Consider the following 13,875-nt stretch of genomic DNA (forward strand, 5'->3'; position numbering starts at 1 on the left):
CGAGTCCAAAGCAAAAATTTATTCTTTGTTCTGCGAGGCACTCTCTGACGCTGTCATACGCATCTGCAAGTAAGTGCTTCAAATCATCTATACATCGTTCACGGCTAACGCGGGGAAAGCAAATGCGAAACCAGATTCACTCTTTTAGAAGCCTGCAACAAGATCACCTGCAGCAAATGTCAAAATAAGCAATGGTACTATACTTTTTCGGTTTCACGATCAACAGAACGATCTACTAATGCCATTTTGCAGCTACGTTTGTCACAAGAATCTCGACTGTGCGACTCCTAACGCGGAATACGGCCATTTCGCTACACGCGACGAAATTGACAAATGCCCTCTCTGGACAAACGTGCATTTGCTGCATTGCGAAAACAAAGTTAAATCCCTACCAACAATCGCAAATAAGATTTTGACAAGCAATCCGAATCTGGCGTCACTTGTGCCCGAGGTCTACACCAAGCTTGGCAAAGAACTGGAAGAAGAATATCAAAGCTTTTCCAAGAGGTAAAAACAAGGCAAACAACTCAGTTAAAGATGCGTACAGATATTGTTCTGAGCATAAACAGCGTCCTGTCTTAACTTACACTGTTTCGCAAAAAAAGGTCGACCCACACAGTAGGAATATTACTCTTTGGAGACAAGAAAGAGATACTTTCGGATTTATGTTTTGCCTATTTCCGGGTCGGGCGGCCGCCGCTCCACGCCCGCCATGGCCTTTAGCGTAGTGGGCGTTTACGTGGCAACAAAATCGCTTCCTTTTACTCCAAAAAATGGCGCCAAGATTATCGAAACTGCGCCTGAACAAGTTGCATGGTGTCTTGCTGAATAAACTTGAAAGGCAACCGACTGCGATCCACGGACTGTGCGCAGGCGGCGCTCCAACACGTTGCTTTGCAACCATGAACGCCCTATCGAAGCCCGTCGGACGACCGAGAGGAGTCACAAAGTCGCGAGATATAGTGGATGGAATGGTCGAAAGGAAAATCGATGGTCACTTTTGCCAAGGTGCAAATACAGGTACCACGAGACGCCTACGATCACACTTCGACCCAGAGTGGATGTTTTATCTAGATGAAAGTGCAGATGATCGTAGCGTAGCGATTCCTAAAGACGGTCATCCCCGGATAGGCGTGACGCCAGTTCAGAAGAAATCAGCTCACCGTGAGAAGCGAGTGATATTCCCGCCAGCTTATACCTTGGATAAAATCATGTACTACGAGATATACGACGGGCGTACAGACTTGGAGCTCGCTGAAGATTATCTCCTGAGGCTGTTACTGCACTTAGGCAGGCGCGCGGAAAGTATTCTTCATATTCTCTACCGTCGCGCTTATCTTACATAGTTTCCTATGTATCCGCGCTCGAGACATTGCGACTGGAGCTTTTGCTGCGATATTATACTAGTCAGCTATGGACTAGACTATGGACTGGCTATTCAACCGAATAATCGTGACTTTGCCAGAACGCAGGCCTATAGCTACCGTATTGCCGTGGATATCGGAACAACCAACGCGATACTCCTGTGGAAACCAGAATAAGTTCTTTCCCTCTTCCTGAATCCACTCACCTTTAATCACAATTTTCTTTCCAGCTGGAACTTTCACGGCGCGTCCTGGCACTAGCCGGTAATCGATCGGTAGAGTACCCTTATTAGTTACTAGGGCTCTCTCATCGATTTCAAACCTGATTGTGGTCACATCGTTGATGCCCCCAAATTTCTGGAGCTCTTGACCGGTGCTCGGGTTCCACAGCCTGACGGTGTTGTCGAAGGACGCAGAGGCAAGGAGCGAGCCATCCTGAGAGAAAGCCACCGCATTTACTGAACTGGTATGTCCCTCCAGCGTTTGAAACTCTGGGCCCCAAGCGATGGAAGTGATCGGGAGCTCCGGGAGCCATTCAGGGGTCTTGCCGTAGTCCCTTCTAATGATACTGCACTGTGGTGTGAATGCCAAAACAGATGAGTAAAGTTGCAGTGGTGCAAGATCGGCGATATAGCGGTGAGTGAGGGTGAAGCGTCGCGCATCGTCAAGAACCGCTCGCAACTCATTCGAGCCCTGTGGCTACGCTCCGCCGTTAGGACTCAACATTTCTACACCAATCCAATAAAGATCACTTACCGGCACAAGCGAACGTAACACGTTCACATATGCAATGACATCTGCGATTCTATTTAGAAAGCTCATAGCTTCAAGCCAGTGCAGGAAATGTTTCTTCAAAAAGATGTGCACTTGGCAGCCATCATGCAGGTCGACCTTGCTTTGCTGAGCATGGTGAACCCAGTACCGGCATGCATACTGAACTGCCGGTGATAGGCGTTGGTTGATGATAGACTGCTCTACCTCGCGCCGCAGTTGGCCTGGGTACCGCAAAGAGCACAAGTTCTCATGGAGACCCTCTGGCTTTACTCCATCGGCTCTGGACAGTAGCTGGAGGCTTTTCGTAAGCAACAATTGATGTGCAGTCGGACCGTCCACTTTGAGTTCGTGTTGAGATCTATTACTCAACAGGAATTCCGCAAAAGAAAGGTGGAGGGTTCGGATAGGCATATCAATTTCGTCAGGAATGCGCAGAACAGAATGTAACGGATCTAGGCGAAGCTTGAGTATGTCCGGGGGGCTTTGTAAGAGGACCGCAAGAGACTTCCGAGAAAGCGGCTCGACAAGGGTGACAATAGACCCGATAACCATGCGGCACTCTTCGTATAGCTTTACCCTGTTGTGTGATTTTCTGAATTTTGCGGCTAGCTGATTAAGCACAGGCAAGTATGTTTGTTCCATCTGCTCTAGCTGACCCATCTCGAGGAAGTTCAAGATCGTCTCCAGCTGTTCCTTAGGATCATAGTTATCGTCACTCACAAATCGATATAGAGTAGCGGCAACGATGAATAAAGGGACAGCCTTATTTACCAGAATTGCCAAGATGTTCTCGCCTGGCCAATCATGATCCAGCGGTGTCCCCAATAATGGATCGTTGTTGAATTCGCTCTGAAACTTTGAGAAAGCGGATTCAAGGTACGTCGAGATATCTTGTTGTATGGTTGTCTGGGGGACAGCGTCGTAGAGAAGTATGTCCTGATAAGCGTCCACAGACATCTTTTGATAAACAGTTGCTGGAATACTCCTGAACCGTATTCGAATGGGCAGCTCTGGTCGACTGGTCAAGAAAAGCTTCAGGCGGACGGTCGAGATGTCAGGGATACGAGACCACAACTCTAGGATAGTTTCTATGTCATCTGCTTTATCACATTCATCCAGAGCATCAACCACCAAGACCAGGATAAGTCGGTCGCGGAGGCCGCTACGTATCTTGCGCAACGGCTGATATAGTAGGTTTTCAAATTGCTCTCCCAGCGCCTTGTCGAAAATGATCGGATCGGATGTGATGGCGTCGGCAATAAAGCTATCCAGCCCAGGTATCTTCAGCACAAGTTGACGGACAATGGTAGGAAAGAAAAGGGAAGCGGAACCCCGGTCACCCTCACCTCGCCTGAAGAAAAAGCTCGCTCCGAGGTCGACCTCTTTGTGGATACTCCCGCTGGCCAACAATTCCGCGATAGTCCAAGAGATGGTCGACTTGCCCGTACCGGCACTGCCATGAAGCCAAAAGATACTCTTGCTGTTCGATGACCGAATCCAGTCCTTGATTTGACGAAGGAGGTCGACTCGAGTATTGGGATGACAAGTAGTATGGTCTTGATCCTTGGAGTTGAAAGTAGCGCCTCTAGCATATGGTAATTTGTCCATATCTAGCTTGATCTCACGTCGATTCATTGAGTTTTGCATTTCCGTCATCGTAGTAAAAGTTTCACCACTAGTCACTTGAAGCTGATTTAATGTTTGATTCACTATTTACCATTTCAAAAGTCAATCAATTATTTCGAGTTAACATCACAGTGATTTACTTTAGTGGACATACCATTCTCAACCATCTCAATAATTTTTTTCTCTGCTTCCACTTTGGTTGGCAATATCCTCTTGAGAAGATCTTTGGCATACGCGGCAGCAGTCATTGCCGCGTAGCCTTGCCAGTCCTTATTCTTATGCGTATCAGAATAGTCGCATATGCCGCGGATGACCAAGCATGGGAAGTGGTTCATCAGGCCGCCTGCCTCCATTTCGAAACATAGGATCCCCTTTTCGTTGGCGTATTGATCTCGAAGGATAGCATTTTTCATCAACTGGTTCGCCGACGCCACCAATCCATAATGGATAGCTGGATCATCTTCATCCTCATCTCGAGCAGTGCGTTCGAGTACAGACAGGGCGCTGCTATCACAGCTACTCAAGCAAGATATTTCGCCCGGTGGATGAACGATATGTGATTGGTACAATCGGTCGGTCTCTGCACCAGGGCGACCAAATTCCTTTCGCAACCTCTTGTTCCCTGCTAGACGGGCTTGGACGTCCTGTTGAATGCTATGCCCATCAATCTTATGTTTCGCTCGTAGGCCACTTATAGCCGCGAGTAGTACAGTCGGTGGCTGGTCTTGAATAGTTTTGCCGAAGTCATATTGAAACACGCCTCCTAGGCCATTCTGAGGCTCGCTGACGACGACATCACCGAGTCGAATATCATGCTTCGAGGTTGGGGCGCCGCCGCCAATACCAACCATGAGACCAATCCGTATGTTTGGGAAGCTATGGAGCATGTCGCGTGCAACGCCGGCCGCGGACGCTGTGCCGTATTCTCCACCTGGAAGAACGGCAATAACGACGTTGTGTTTGCCGATACGGCCTAATGTGTAGTCATTGTTATCATGCTTGGCAATATAGGCAGGGGGTGCGTGCTTCTCGTCAAGGAAGACCTGTGCAGCGATGTATTCGGTCGTCAGGGCACAAATCCAGCCGACTGTATAATCATCGTTAGTGGGCCGGAATGGCTCAGATTCCTGTTTGCCAGTGGCGTTGGCCGCGGACGCCATGCTATGGTCTAAGAGAAAACCGACTGGGGGTTTGCAAATGGCAGGTAGGCAATAACTCTGTAAATTCATCCCAGTGCCTCAATCTCTGCATTGGGTGACAGCCGCCGCACTTGTCGGACGAGGAGGAGGCGCGTTGCGGCGGGATAAGGAGCGGGGTCACGCTAGGCTGCGAGTGCTACGCAGCAGTTCCTTCCAATGGAGCCAGCGCACGGCTTCACCCCACGCCACAATCCACATTTATCCGTGTTTTAGCAGAACATATGTTCTGTCTTGGTACAGTATTCCCGTAAAAACTTCGAGGTACTAAAAAAGTGGCCGCACTGTGTAGCCGTTTTCAGGCACCAAAAAATCGCCCACTTTGTATGCCATTTTTGGCTGTTTAGCGCTAAGCCTAAATTTTTAAAGACAGTCGCAGCGGACGCTAGTTATGCTCAAAACAATACAAAGGGACTTTTTCTGGAGCCAGGGACGAATCAATTGCGTCTGAAAAGCCAGACACAATTGATGAGGGTACGAGCTTCGCCAAAAGCAACAGCCAGCGGAGTTAATTCCCTGCTGGCCTTAAAGGCAAGCGCAAGTTTCCCACCTGAATAGCTCGGCGATTATTCTCAAATGTCTCTCTGATCTGGTGTCTCGGTCATCCAAGTATACTCCCGCATGTCTACGGGAACTACGGTCATAATGATCGCCGGAGATCAAGACCCTGTGATTGCCCATATAGAACCTGCAGTGAAAAAGCTGCGCATACTGCTCATTGGGTACTTGACTGCCGCACGGAACATTCATTCTCCTAAGGTACTTCGACTTCTAAGAGAAAGGACAAGATAATGACAAACTAGACAGGCTCAGACAATGACTTGCACCATACAAGAACATATGAAAGCAACTGGCCCAACGGTCCCCCACCTGAAACATCTGCGACCGTCGCAATAGATTCAGTGAAATATAAATCAAAATCCGGAGCCAAAATTTCTTTATGCTTTCGCGTCCTCCGAAAATGGCGAGGTAGAAGTGAACACAACGGCGCATCTTTGCACAATGCGGTAAATACTTATTCATATATACTAATTGCACAAGTCGTGAACCTCTTCGCAAAGCTTAGATATTTTGTCTTGCCAAAAGTTCCCACAAAACCTGCCCATCTTCGTCTTCGGTGTTTAGATCAACGCCGTTGCCAATAAGATGCCTGACCAAGTCTCATCGCTCAGCTTCGACCACTTTGAAGATCATGGGCCGACCGTCTTTGTCTTGGGTGCTTGACTCAGCGCCTTTGTCGATAAGGTATGGGTCAAAACTCGCAGCGATTATCCACTTTTCCGATCGCGGCTCGTACATCTTTCAGCGACTTGCTTGAGAATTCATCTCGCTACTTTCACCACATAAGCGCACCTAAATAGAGTAAGAGAGAGCCAGGCCGCAACTATTTTCCAGTCAAAGAAATGTATGAACGGGAAAATCTGTCTGGCGTTAAAAATGCTGCATCTTTAGTGGTCAACAGGCCAATCTGGCTTGCCTTGACCGTAGCTCCAACTATAGGGCCATTGCACCCACACCGTGGAGAAGGCCTGAAGCAGGCGTTCAAGGAGTAACGAGGTATATTACATGGAGTTTATCCATCTTGGAATATAATATCAAATGAAGAAGTTTTTTTATCAGCACGCAGGATTGGGAAGTTGTGGAGATACTCTGGCGACGGTATAGATGAGTTAGCAGGTGCGGTGACGCGGGTTGTCCAGCGACGAGGGAAATGTCAAGGAATCTTCTCCACATTCATGGGGCCAAGTATCACAAAAACAATGGCCATGCCTTATTTGAGCCAGATGGGATACCACCGACTATTCAGGTCGCTCGAAGATCAAAGAACGTTTCAGCTTTCTAACATACTCGTATGCTGCAGGGAAGAAAAAATGAAAGTTTTTTTGTGCGCTCGCCACAAGCACGTTTGTTGTATCACACGCCACTAAACAAAAATTTGAGAAAACAAGAGGCGTTTTAAGTTGAAAGATCAATCGGATAGATCTGTGCTAAGTAATACCAGTATGCTTGCAATTTATACTTTTCAGAAATGTTTCCACGCTGTGCTTACAAAAACGTTTCTTTTCGAAAGCCTGGCAACGACGGTAACAGGGTAACAGCTGCGGGGCCGTGCCATGAAAGACGATCTTACAAGCCTTATTCCAAATCTGTAAAGGTAACATATTCCATTCCAGTTTCTCCTTCGGGGCTGCCTCCTTTTCCTCCGCTGCCCCTTTTTGCCTCCCGACGGATGCCGCTTCGAACTTTGCCAACCGCTCGTTGGGAGCACGTACTTCCTCACTCCGCTGGAAAAGCGCATTCTCATCTTTTCCTCTTAGCCATCTCGTGGCGATCGTCTCGAATTCTTCCAAGCTCAATCTGCGAAGATTCGCCTGCTCGACGAGCCATGAGAGCTCGACGTCATCCATAAGCATCTCTGCCTTGGTCCATCGATGATAGACCTCTTGCGCCATCAGCAGTTCTGAGTCGGAGTCGTCTGCGCCAAAGTAGCTCAGAGCGATCGAAACCCCTTCGAAGCTAAGCCCATGCTGGCCATCGAGCATCAAAGGCTGAATGGTGTCATAAACCTTGAGGATGTAGGTTCTTATGTCATCTTTCAAATCGCCGAGCTTCAAGTTGTCGAGATTGTCTGGGATGGGAACATAGGCGGGTTCTTCAGAAACACGCATGTCTTTGAGTATCGCGTTGCCTGCTCCAACCGGAGTTGCGGTTCGAGCCGTGGTAGTTAGTTCGGGGAATAGAAGGTTGAATGAAGAGTAGAATTGGAACGAGGAATGAGTCGGCTGTCAGTGCCCTCTTATAGCTTCGTAAATCTCACTGATCTGCAAACAACGCATGCAGGCATCACAGCCGAGGACGCCTTACGCCCGCTCCGTACTGGGCTGCAGCCGTCGCAACAAGGCCGACGGAAAAAGCTTTGTAGCCGTCGGAATAGATTGTATAACACCTCTGGGAGCTCGTGTCAGGCAGAAAAACCCTGCTCGTACTCAAAGCCTCTAGCCTGATGAAGCATGCTGCGTGGCTTTGGGCGTAATCGAGTCGGTATCCTTGAATTGCTAAGTAACCCTGATATCCGTCGAGTCAGGAAGCGTGAGTCACGGCCGGAAGTATGAAGAGATTGTCCGGCTACCGATGATAAACTCATGTTGCAGATATACAGGGATAGATCTCGAGCGCAGCCGTCGCTAGGCAGTCAAAGATGATACGATCGTTGATCCACAGCCAGTGAATCCTTCGTGGAAGGAGAACACTGAGCTATTACCGTCGCAAAATGGCCGAGCAGAATGGAGACGAATGAGGGCACGCGCAGTGTCGTGGAGCCTTCCTTCTCTAGGCACGCCGGAGCTTTTGAGCTGACACGGCCTCATAATGCAACACCATCCCCTCTCTTCCCCATCCGGAACATTTACGAGCGTTCCCATCATGCTCATAGCCACACATACTCAGAACCGTTCTTATGGAAGCTCGAGGGGGGATAGCTGCCGTGTGTGGCAGAGCTTCGAAGTACGACAAACGGATGTCTTCCCACAACACTCCCGACGTTGGCCTCGACTGTTCCACAATCGAGGACACGTCATCTCGTGACTTGCTGTCTCATGCTCCTCTCGCAAGCCACGAGGTGTCCTTGACCGGGCTGCTTGCATCGAACAGAAAATTGACTTGCCGGTCTTGCCACAACTGCGCTCAAGAAAATGTTATCGAGGCTCAAGCGAAGTCTACGAGGCGTTCTTCGCTCTGCTGATTGCGACAGCTGCTGACGTAGTGAGAAAGAATACCGGTGGTGGCAGGGAAGCAGAAAGGGACCTCGCTCGAGTGCTTTGCTTTCATATGCTTCTCGAAGACTTCCCAGGATGGAGAGAGTACGGCAAGACTCTACAACCGCCGCTGGCGGCCTCTACCAGTCTCCGCCTCAATTTCCAATCGATCAATATCTGCCTCCTTCTCTGGCTGATCGGCAGCGCGCAGTTCAGAAAATTGGCCTAAACCAATGCGGCATCGCTCAAAACTCCCAGAAAAATCCCAAAAACACGCCTGTGCTTGCGAGAACGCCTATGTTCTAAGATCGTGAGCTTCATATTCTCGAGCTCGACGACTTCAAACCCAACCAAACGGGACTTTAAACAAGATTATTCGTCCCGTAAAATTTCGACAAGATGCAGCATTTGGTGCTTGATGGTCATATGGGCTTTCGATACAACGATTGGCAAGAGGCTTATTATTTGCAACGTCATGCTTCCGGAACGAGAAGTGCGCTTCAGGATGATGGGGCCTGACAAAACCTAGAAAGCGCGGTCATGCAAGCCGACAGTGTAAACTATAGTCTGCGTCTGCACGTGATTGAATCAAGTATTTGAGAGCTCGCCCCCCCTCCCGATGACCAAGATGATTCAGTCCTTTTCCATATATAGGTATCCTGCGATCTCGTTTACACTAATGCTAAGACAGCGACGCGCTGCTCGTACAGCCAGTGACGCTTAGAACATGCCGGACCCTTGCCCCAGTGTGGGAAAGCAAAGCAAAGCGCTTGATGCAAAAGTTCATTTAGCCAGTCTTGCAGCACAAATCGTGCGAATAAAGAACATTATCTTGATTGTCGGGGCAGGACACAGCGCAGAAGCTAAAATCCAGGTTCGTTGCGCACCTTCCCGCTTATACGGAGATACTGAACCTATTAGTGCAATACTTCAAGGCAACGCTTTTACGCAAGCAAATTTCAATTTCGGCGGCATTCTTTGCAAAATTTGGAGGGTCGGCAAGAGTTTGGAGAGCATGCCAAAGCTCTCCACGATGCCTTCATCGCGAGCGAGCCTACGACGACGCACAAGTCTGTTAGTCGATTGCAAGAAATGGGCAAGCTACTGCGCATCTACAGTCAGAATGTGGATGGTCTTGAATCTGCTGCAGGGCTGAGCGCCAACATGACTGGTCAATCGAGTACTGACCCGACATGCATCCTTTTGCATGGCGCTATCAGAACCTTGAAGTGCGAGCTTTGCTGCAAGACATTTGAGTGGAAAACACTGACGCAACAGAACACTGAGCCGGCTCTAGAGGCCGATCTCAAATTCAGCTGCCCACAATGCCAGTGGGATCGCAGAGCGCGGGTCGATCAAGGCAAACGCAGAATTACCATCGGACAACTCTACCCGGCCATCATATGTTTCGATGAACCACATCCTCAGAGATCTGAGATCGAAAAATTCATCGCGAAAGACGAACACGAGGTTCAAATGCTCATTATCATGGGAACGAGCCTTGCGTTCGATGGCCCAATGGTCTTAGCCCAACGACTCGCCACTTCGGTGCGCAAGAGGAAGGGCAAGATCATATACGCCAACAAGACAAGGCCTCAAAATAAGATCGTGGAACTTGTCGACTACTGGGTCAAGTCGGAATGTGACGCATGGACGAGAAACTACAGCGGCGAAATGACTTCGGAGATTGGGGGAAGCAGCACGGTAAAGGCAGCGCGAGGAAGAAGAAGCACGTTGCGCAGAGATAATAAACGGAATCACAGGTTCAGCAACAATACCTTATTTAAGAGTTCTGATATTTTCGACAGTGCTGAACAAGATGTTGCGTTCATAGGATGACTGGCTTTTTTCGGGCGTCGGCCACGCAATGCCGGAGACCAACGGGCTGCTACGAGCTTCCTGCCCCCGGTGGAAGTGAGAAATCCACAAATCTTTTTTAAACTAGCAACGATAAATCCACCAATCGTGAAAGATCCACAGACTAGCTGTACGGCGGCACTTATAATATTCTCCATCGCTGCCACCACTGCCGCCATTGTCTACGTCGGCGTCACATCTGAGCAAGTGGAGCATAAAAACAGCATAGAGCCAATTCATCGCAATTACATCACGGCAACGTATTATCCAGGCGCCGCTGCTGGAGTAAGAAAGTGACCGAAAGGAACGCTCCGCAGAGAAGTCCCAAGTCGCAGAAGACTCGACGTGATAAGAACGTCCAATCTAGAGCCCAAAATTGCGTGGAGAAGAAGAGCGCTTCAGTAAGCCGCCACCAGGCGTACACCTTCGATCGTCTGGAAGGGGCGGGACGGGCGACGAGTGGTGCTTTCGAATACGAAGTGTATTGGGCGCCAACTTGGCTGCCGCTCGACCATTTTGAAGGGGACGACGCTGTCCAGGAAGCAAAGGATCCGGTAGTGAACTTATTCAGTTCGGATGCGTGGCCGAAGGAAGCACAAAGACTTGGGTTGCGCCTGAGACAAACATCGAGGGCCTTTAAAGTACATGATAACATATTTATTTTGATTGAGTGCTATTGCTTTGCAGCGAACCAATTCAGTTCGAAAAGAACCGATTTTGCCATAACAATATCTTCATCGGCATCTGGAGCGTACCTATTCTCGCGGCGAGATGTGCCTATCAACTTACCTTGTATTGCATCAAAGCTGCGCTTGCGCTTGTTCGGTACTATTTGGCCCAGTGTACGCCGAGGCGCCTGCACAAGTAATGACCTTTCGAAATCGATGATCATAATACGATTTGTTTCGGGGTTGTACAGCATGTTACTTCTCCGCACGTCCTTGTGGACAACCCCTGCTTGATGTATTGCGTGAAGAGATTGCAGCGTCTTGGCCGTGAGCTTTTTTACCACATGATCGGCAAGGTCGAAATGATCCAGCTTGTAGCCCCCCCATGACATGAACCACATATACACAACGTATACGCGATGGTCATAGTAGTATATCTTGTTCATTGGCCGAAGATCAATACTGCCCAGGAACACGGGTACGCTGACACCTTGTAGCGGCCTGAGCCGCTGGTAGACCGCCGTCTCGTGCTGGAGATCCTTGATGAACGCCCGCACTGTTCCTTTACAGACAAAGACGTAGCCGTACGCGACCAGACTGACGCGGAACAAGGCACCACGTGAACCAACTTCACCAAGAGGCGTCAGGCCCTTATCCAAGGAATCTTCTAGCTGCTGGGTCAAAAGTTGGAGCCATTTGGCATGACTGAGAGGGTGGCGGCGGCTGGTCAACCGGGTGTCGGTATGATCGGGACTTCTGCTGTGAAGTCCCACATTAGGGCAAGACATATCAAGGAAAGTTCCTTTGACAAGCCCCATCAGGCATTTCTGTGTGCAGTACTGTGCGGCTTGCTCTGCGCGGCTTCTGGATACGGAGCCACTAGACTGTTGAGCCTGGATTCTTTGACTTCGTCTCGGCGCCTGCGCTCCACCGCCCGCTCGCCTTTCTGCCGGGCTAGGGGTTTCCGGGGGCCGTCGTACCATTTCGTCATCTGATGACTCTGGCGAATGCGTTCCTACCAGCTGAGCATCTGGCTCGTCATCATAGGTAACTGGTTTTCGGTCGAACCGGAATGGATATGGCGATCGATCTGTGCCCCCGTAGGTTGTCGGCTCATAATTTGAATCGCCTGGCGCCAATCGGTCACTGGCCGGAATAGATCGCAGTGTGCTCTCGAAATCCTCCGCCCACGTTTTCAAGCCCATAATTGCCACGCGACGCTCTTCTTGGCCATGTTCTTGCCGCTGGCCCGGTTGCCCCAGGGCCAAGAGCGTGAAGGCCAAATACTGACCGACAGCTGTACAGGAGTGGAAATTGGTCGGATGAGCGGAGACTTCTGGACCGGGCTCAGCTAAGTGATAGTACAGCGTGCTGGGCTCTTCCCAGTCAACCTTGAGGAATACGATCGTCTCGCCCGTCGTTAGTAGACCATATTCAAGCCCGCCCTCCATCATATAATGGTACGTTTGGGAAAGAGCAGCGGCCGCCAGTCTTTCCGCGTGATACTGAAATCGCCCATCTGGATCGGCCGACGTCGGAATTGTCTTGCGGTTGACAACTTCCTTATAAATGTTCATCGGTCGCAGTCCAACCCGGAGGTGTGGGGCTGTCAGTTTATGCGGTGCTTTATATTCGCAAACGTAGACCATGTGCCGCCTTGCAGAAGTAGTATTATCAGATCGATAGACACATATTTGATCGGGCCGAAGCTGGTTGGAAGGTCGTCCATGGTCCGGAGTTCGTGGGGGTGATAAATTCTCTTGCTGGACAACCTCTTCCGCAACGTCGCTTATTGCGCTAGGGTGGTTCTCAAAGACGATACCACCGCCCATGTTGTACACATTCCTGACTTGTTCGACCTCTTTAAGTTGGTGAAGAATAGACTTGACGGGATCCTCCACACTGTTGTGAAGAAAATATTCGAGGCCTTTTTCATTTGCGACCGGTCGTTGGGAGATTCTATCGCCAAGGCCGGATAAAAAGCTTCGCGACTCGAAGAGCCGCGTATTTTCCGAAAACGCGTTGTGAAGCACACCAGACGCTATTCTTTGTTGTTCAATGAAGTTCGGCCATGGTTGAAGACTCGTCGGGCATAATTTGTTTCTCGGATTGGTGATTGAGCCTTTCGATGTGAGCGATCTATCTCTTTCAACTATGAATTTGGCGGAGACAAGGCTATGGCAGGCAGCAATGTACTCGTATAATGTTGTTGCACGGGTCTGCTCTTCGGACACTTCGGCTCGCCGCTGCTCTCTCTCGGCGCGTTGTTGTTCTCTCTCGGCGCGTTGTTGTTCTCTATCGGCGCGTTGCTGCTCTTCCAAGCGCTGTTGTTCGGACTTTTCGGCGCGTAGCTCGGCTTGTTTCAAAAGCTTCTCGAGCTTTTCTATGCTTCTTTGGTCGGTCATGATGTGGTGACGAGCTGCTGATCGGTGGTGATGAAGCTGTTGGACGACTTGACTGTTTCGTCCGCCTGTATGTTATGAGCCCGTGTTGTTGCTGCGATCCGCAAGTGTTAATCATTGATGGGTTACTAGAAAAAGGGGCCCGCAATTTACCGAAGTGGGCTCATAACAACAATGGTCTAATGATCCAAACCATGCAGCCTAGATTACCACGTGACAAATTCAGCATGGCG

At 49.6% G+C, this 13,875-nt stretch overlaps 3 protein-coding genes across 3 annotated transcripts; 1 reads left to right on the forward strand and 2 right to left on the reverse strand.

Moving 5' to 3' along the window:
* Positions 1-1,603: 1,603 nt before the first annotated feature.
* On the reverse strand, positions 1,604-7,629 carry V2A60_002334 (uncharacterized protein; the record flags this gene model as incomplete). Its single annotated transcript, XM_083253685.1, has 5 exons — positions 1,604-1,621; positions 1,701-2,063; positions 2,121-3,847; positions 3,919-4,851; positions 7,242-7,629. 5 exons carry the CDS (start codon positions 7,627-7,629, stop codon positions 1,604-1,606), a joined length of 3,429 nt encoding a protein of 1,142 aa, XP_083109811.1.
* Positions 7,630-9,908: 2,279 nt separating this feature from the next.
* Positions 9,909-10,633, forward strand: V2A60_002335 (uncharacterized protein; the record flags this gene model as incomplete). Its single annotated transcript, XM_083253686.1, has 3 exons — positions 9,909-9,944; positions 9,994-10,419; positions 10,550-10,633. 3 exons carry the CDS (start codon positions 9,909-9,911, stop codon positions 10,631-10,633), a joined length of 546 nt encoding a protein of 181 aa, XP_083109812.1.
* A 612-nt stretch (positions 10,634-11,245) lies between these two features.
* V2A60_002336 (uncharacterized protein) lies at positions 11,246-13,645 on the reverse strand (the record flags this gene model as incomplete). Its single annotated transcript, XM_083253687.1, has 1 exon — positions 11,246-13,645. The coding sequence occupies one exon, from the start codon at positions 13,643-13,645 to the stop codon at positions 11,246-11,248; it is 2,400 nt and encodes a 799-aa protein (XP_083109813.1).
* Between the last annotated feature and the right edge of the window lie 230 nt (positions 13,646-13,875).

Source organism: Cordyceps javanica, chromosome 1, assembly GCF_051103115.1.
Source record: "Cordyceps javanica chromosome 1, complete sequence".
Classification (NCBI taxonomy): Eukaryota; Fungi; Ascomycota; class Sordariomycetes; order Hypocreales; family Cordycipitaceae; genus Cordyceps; species Cordyceps javanica.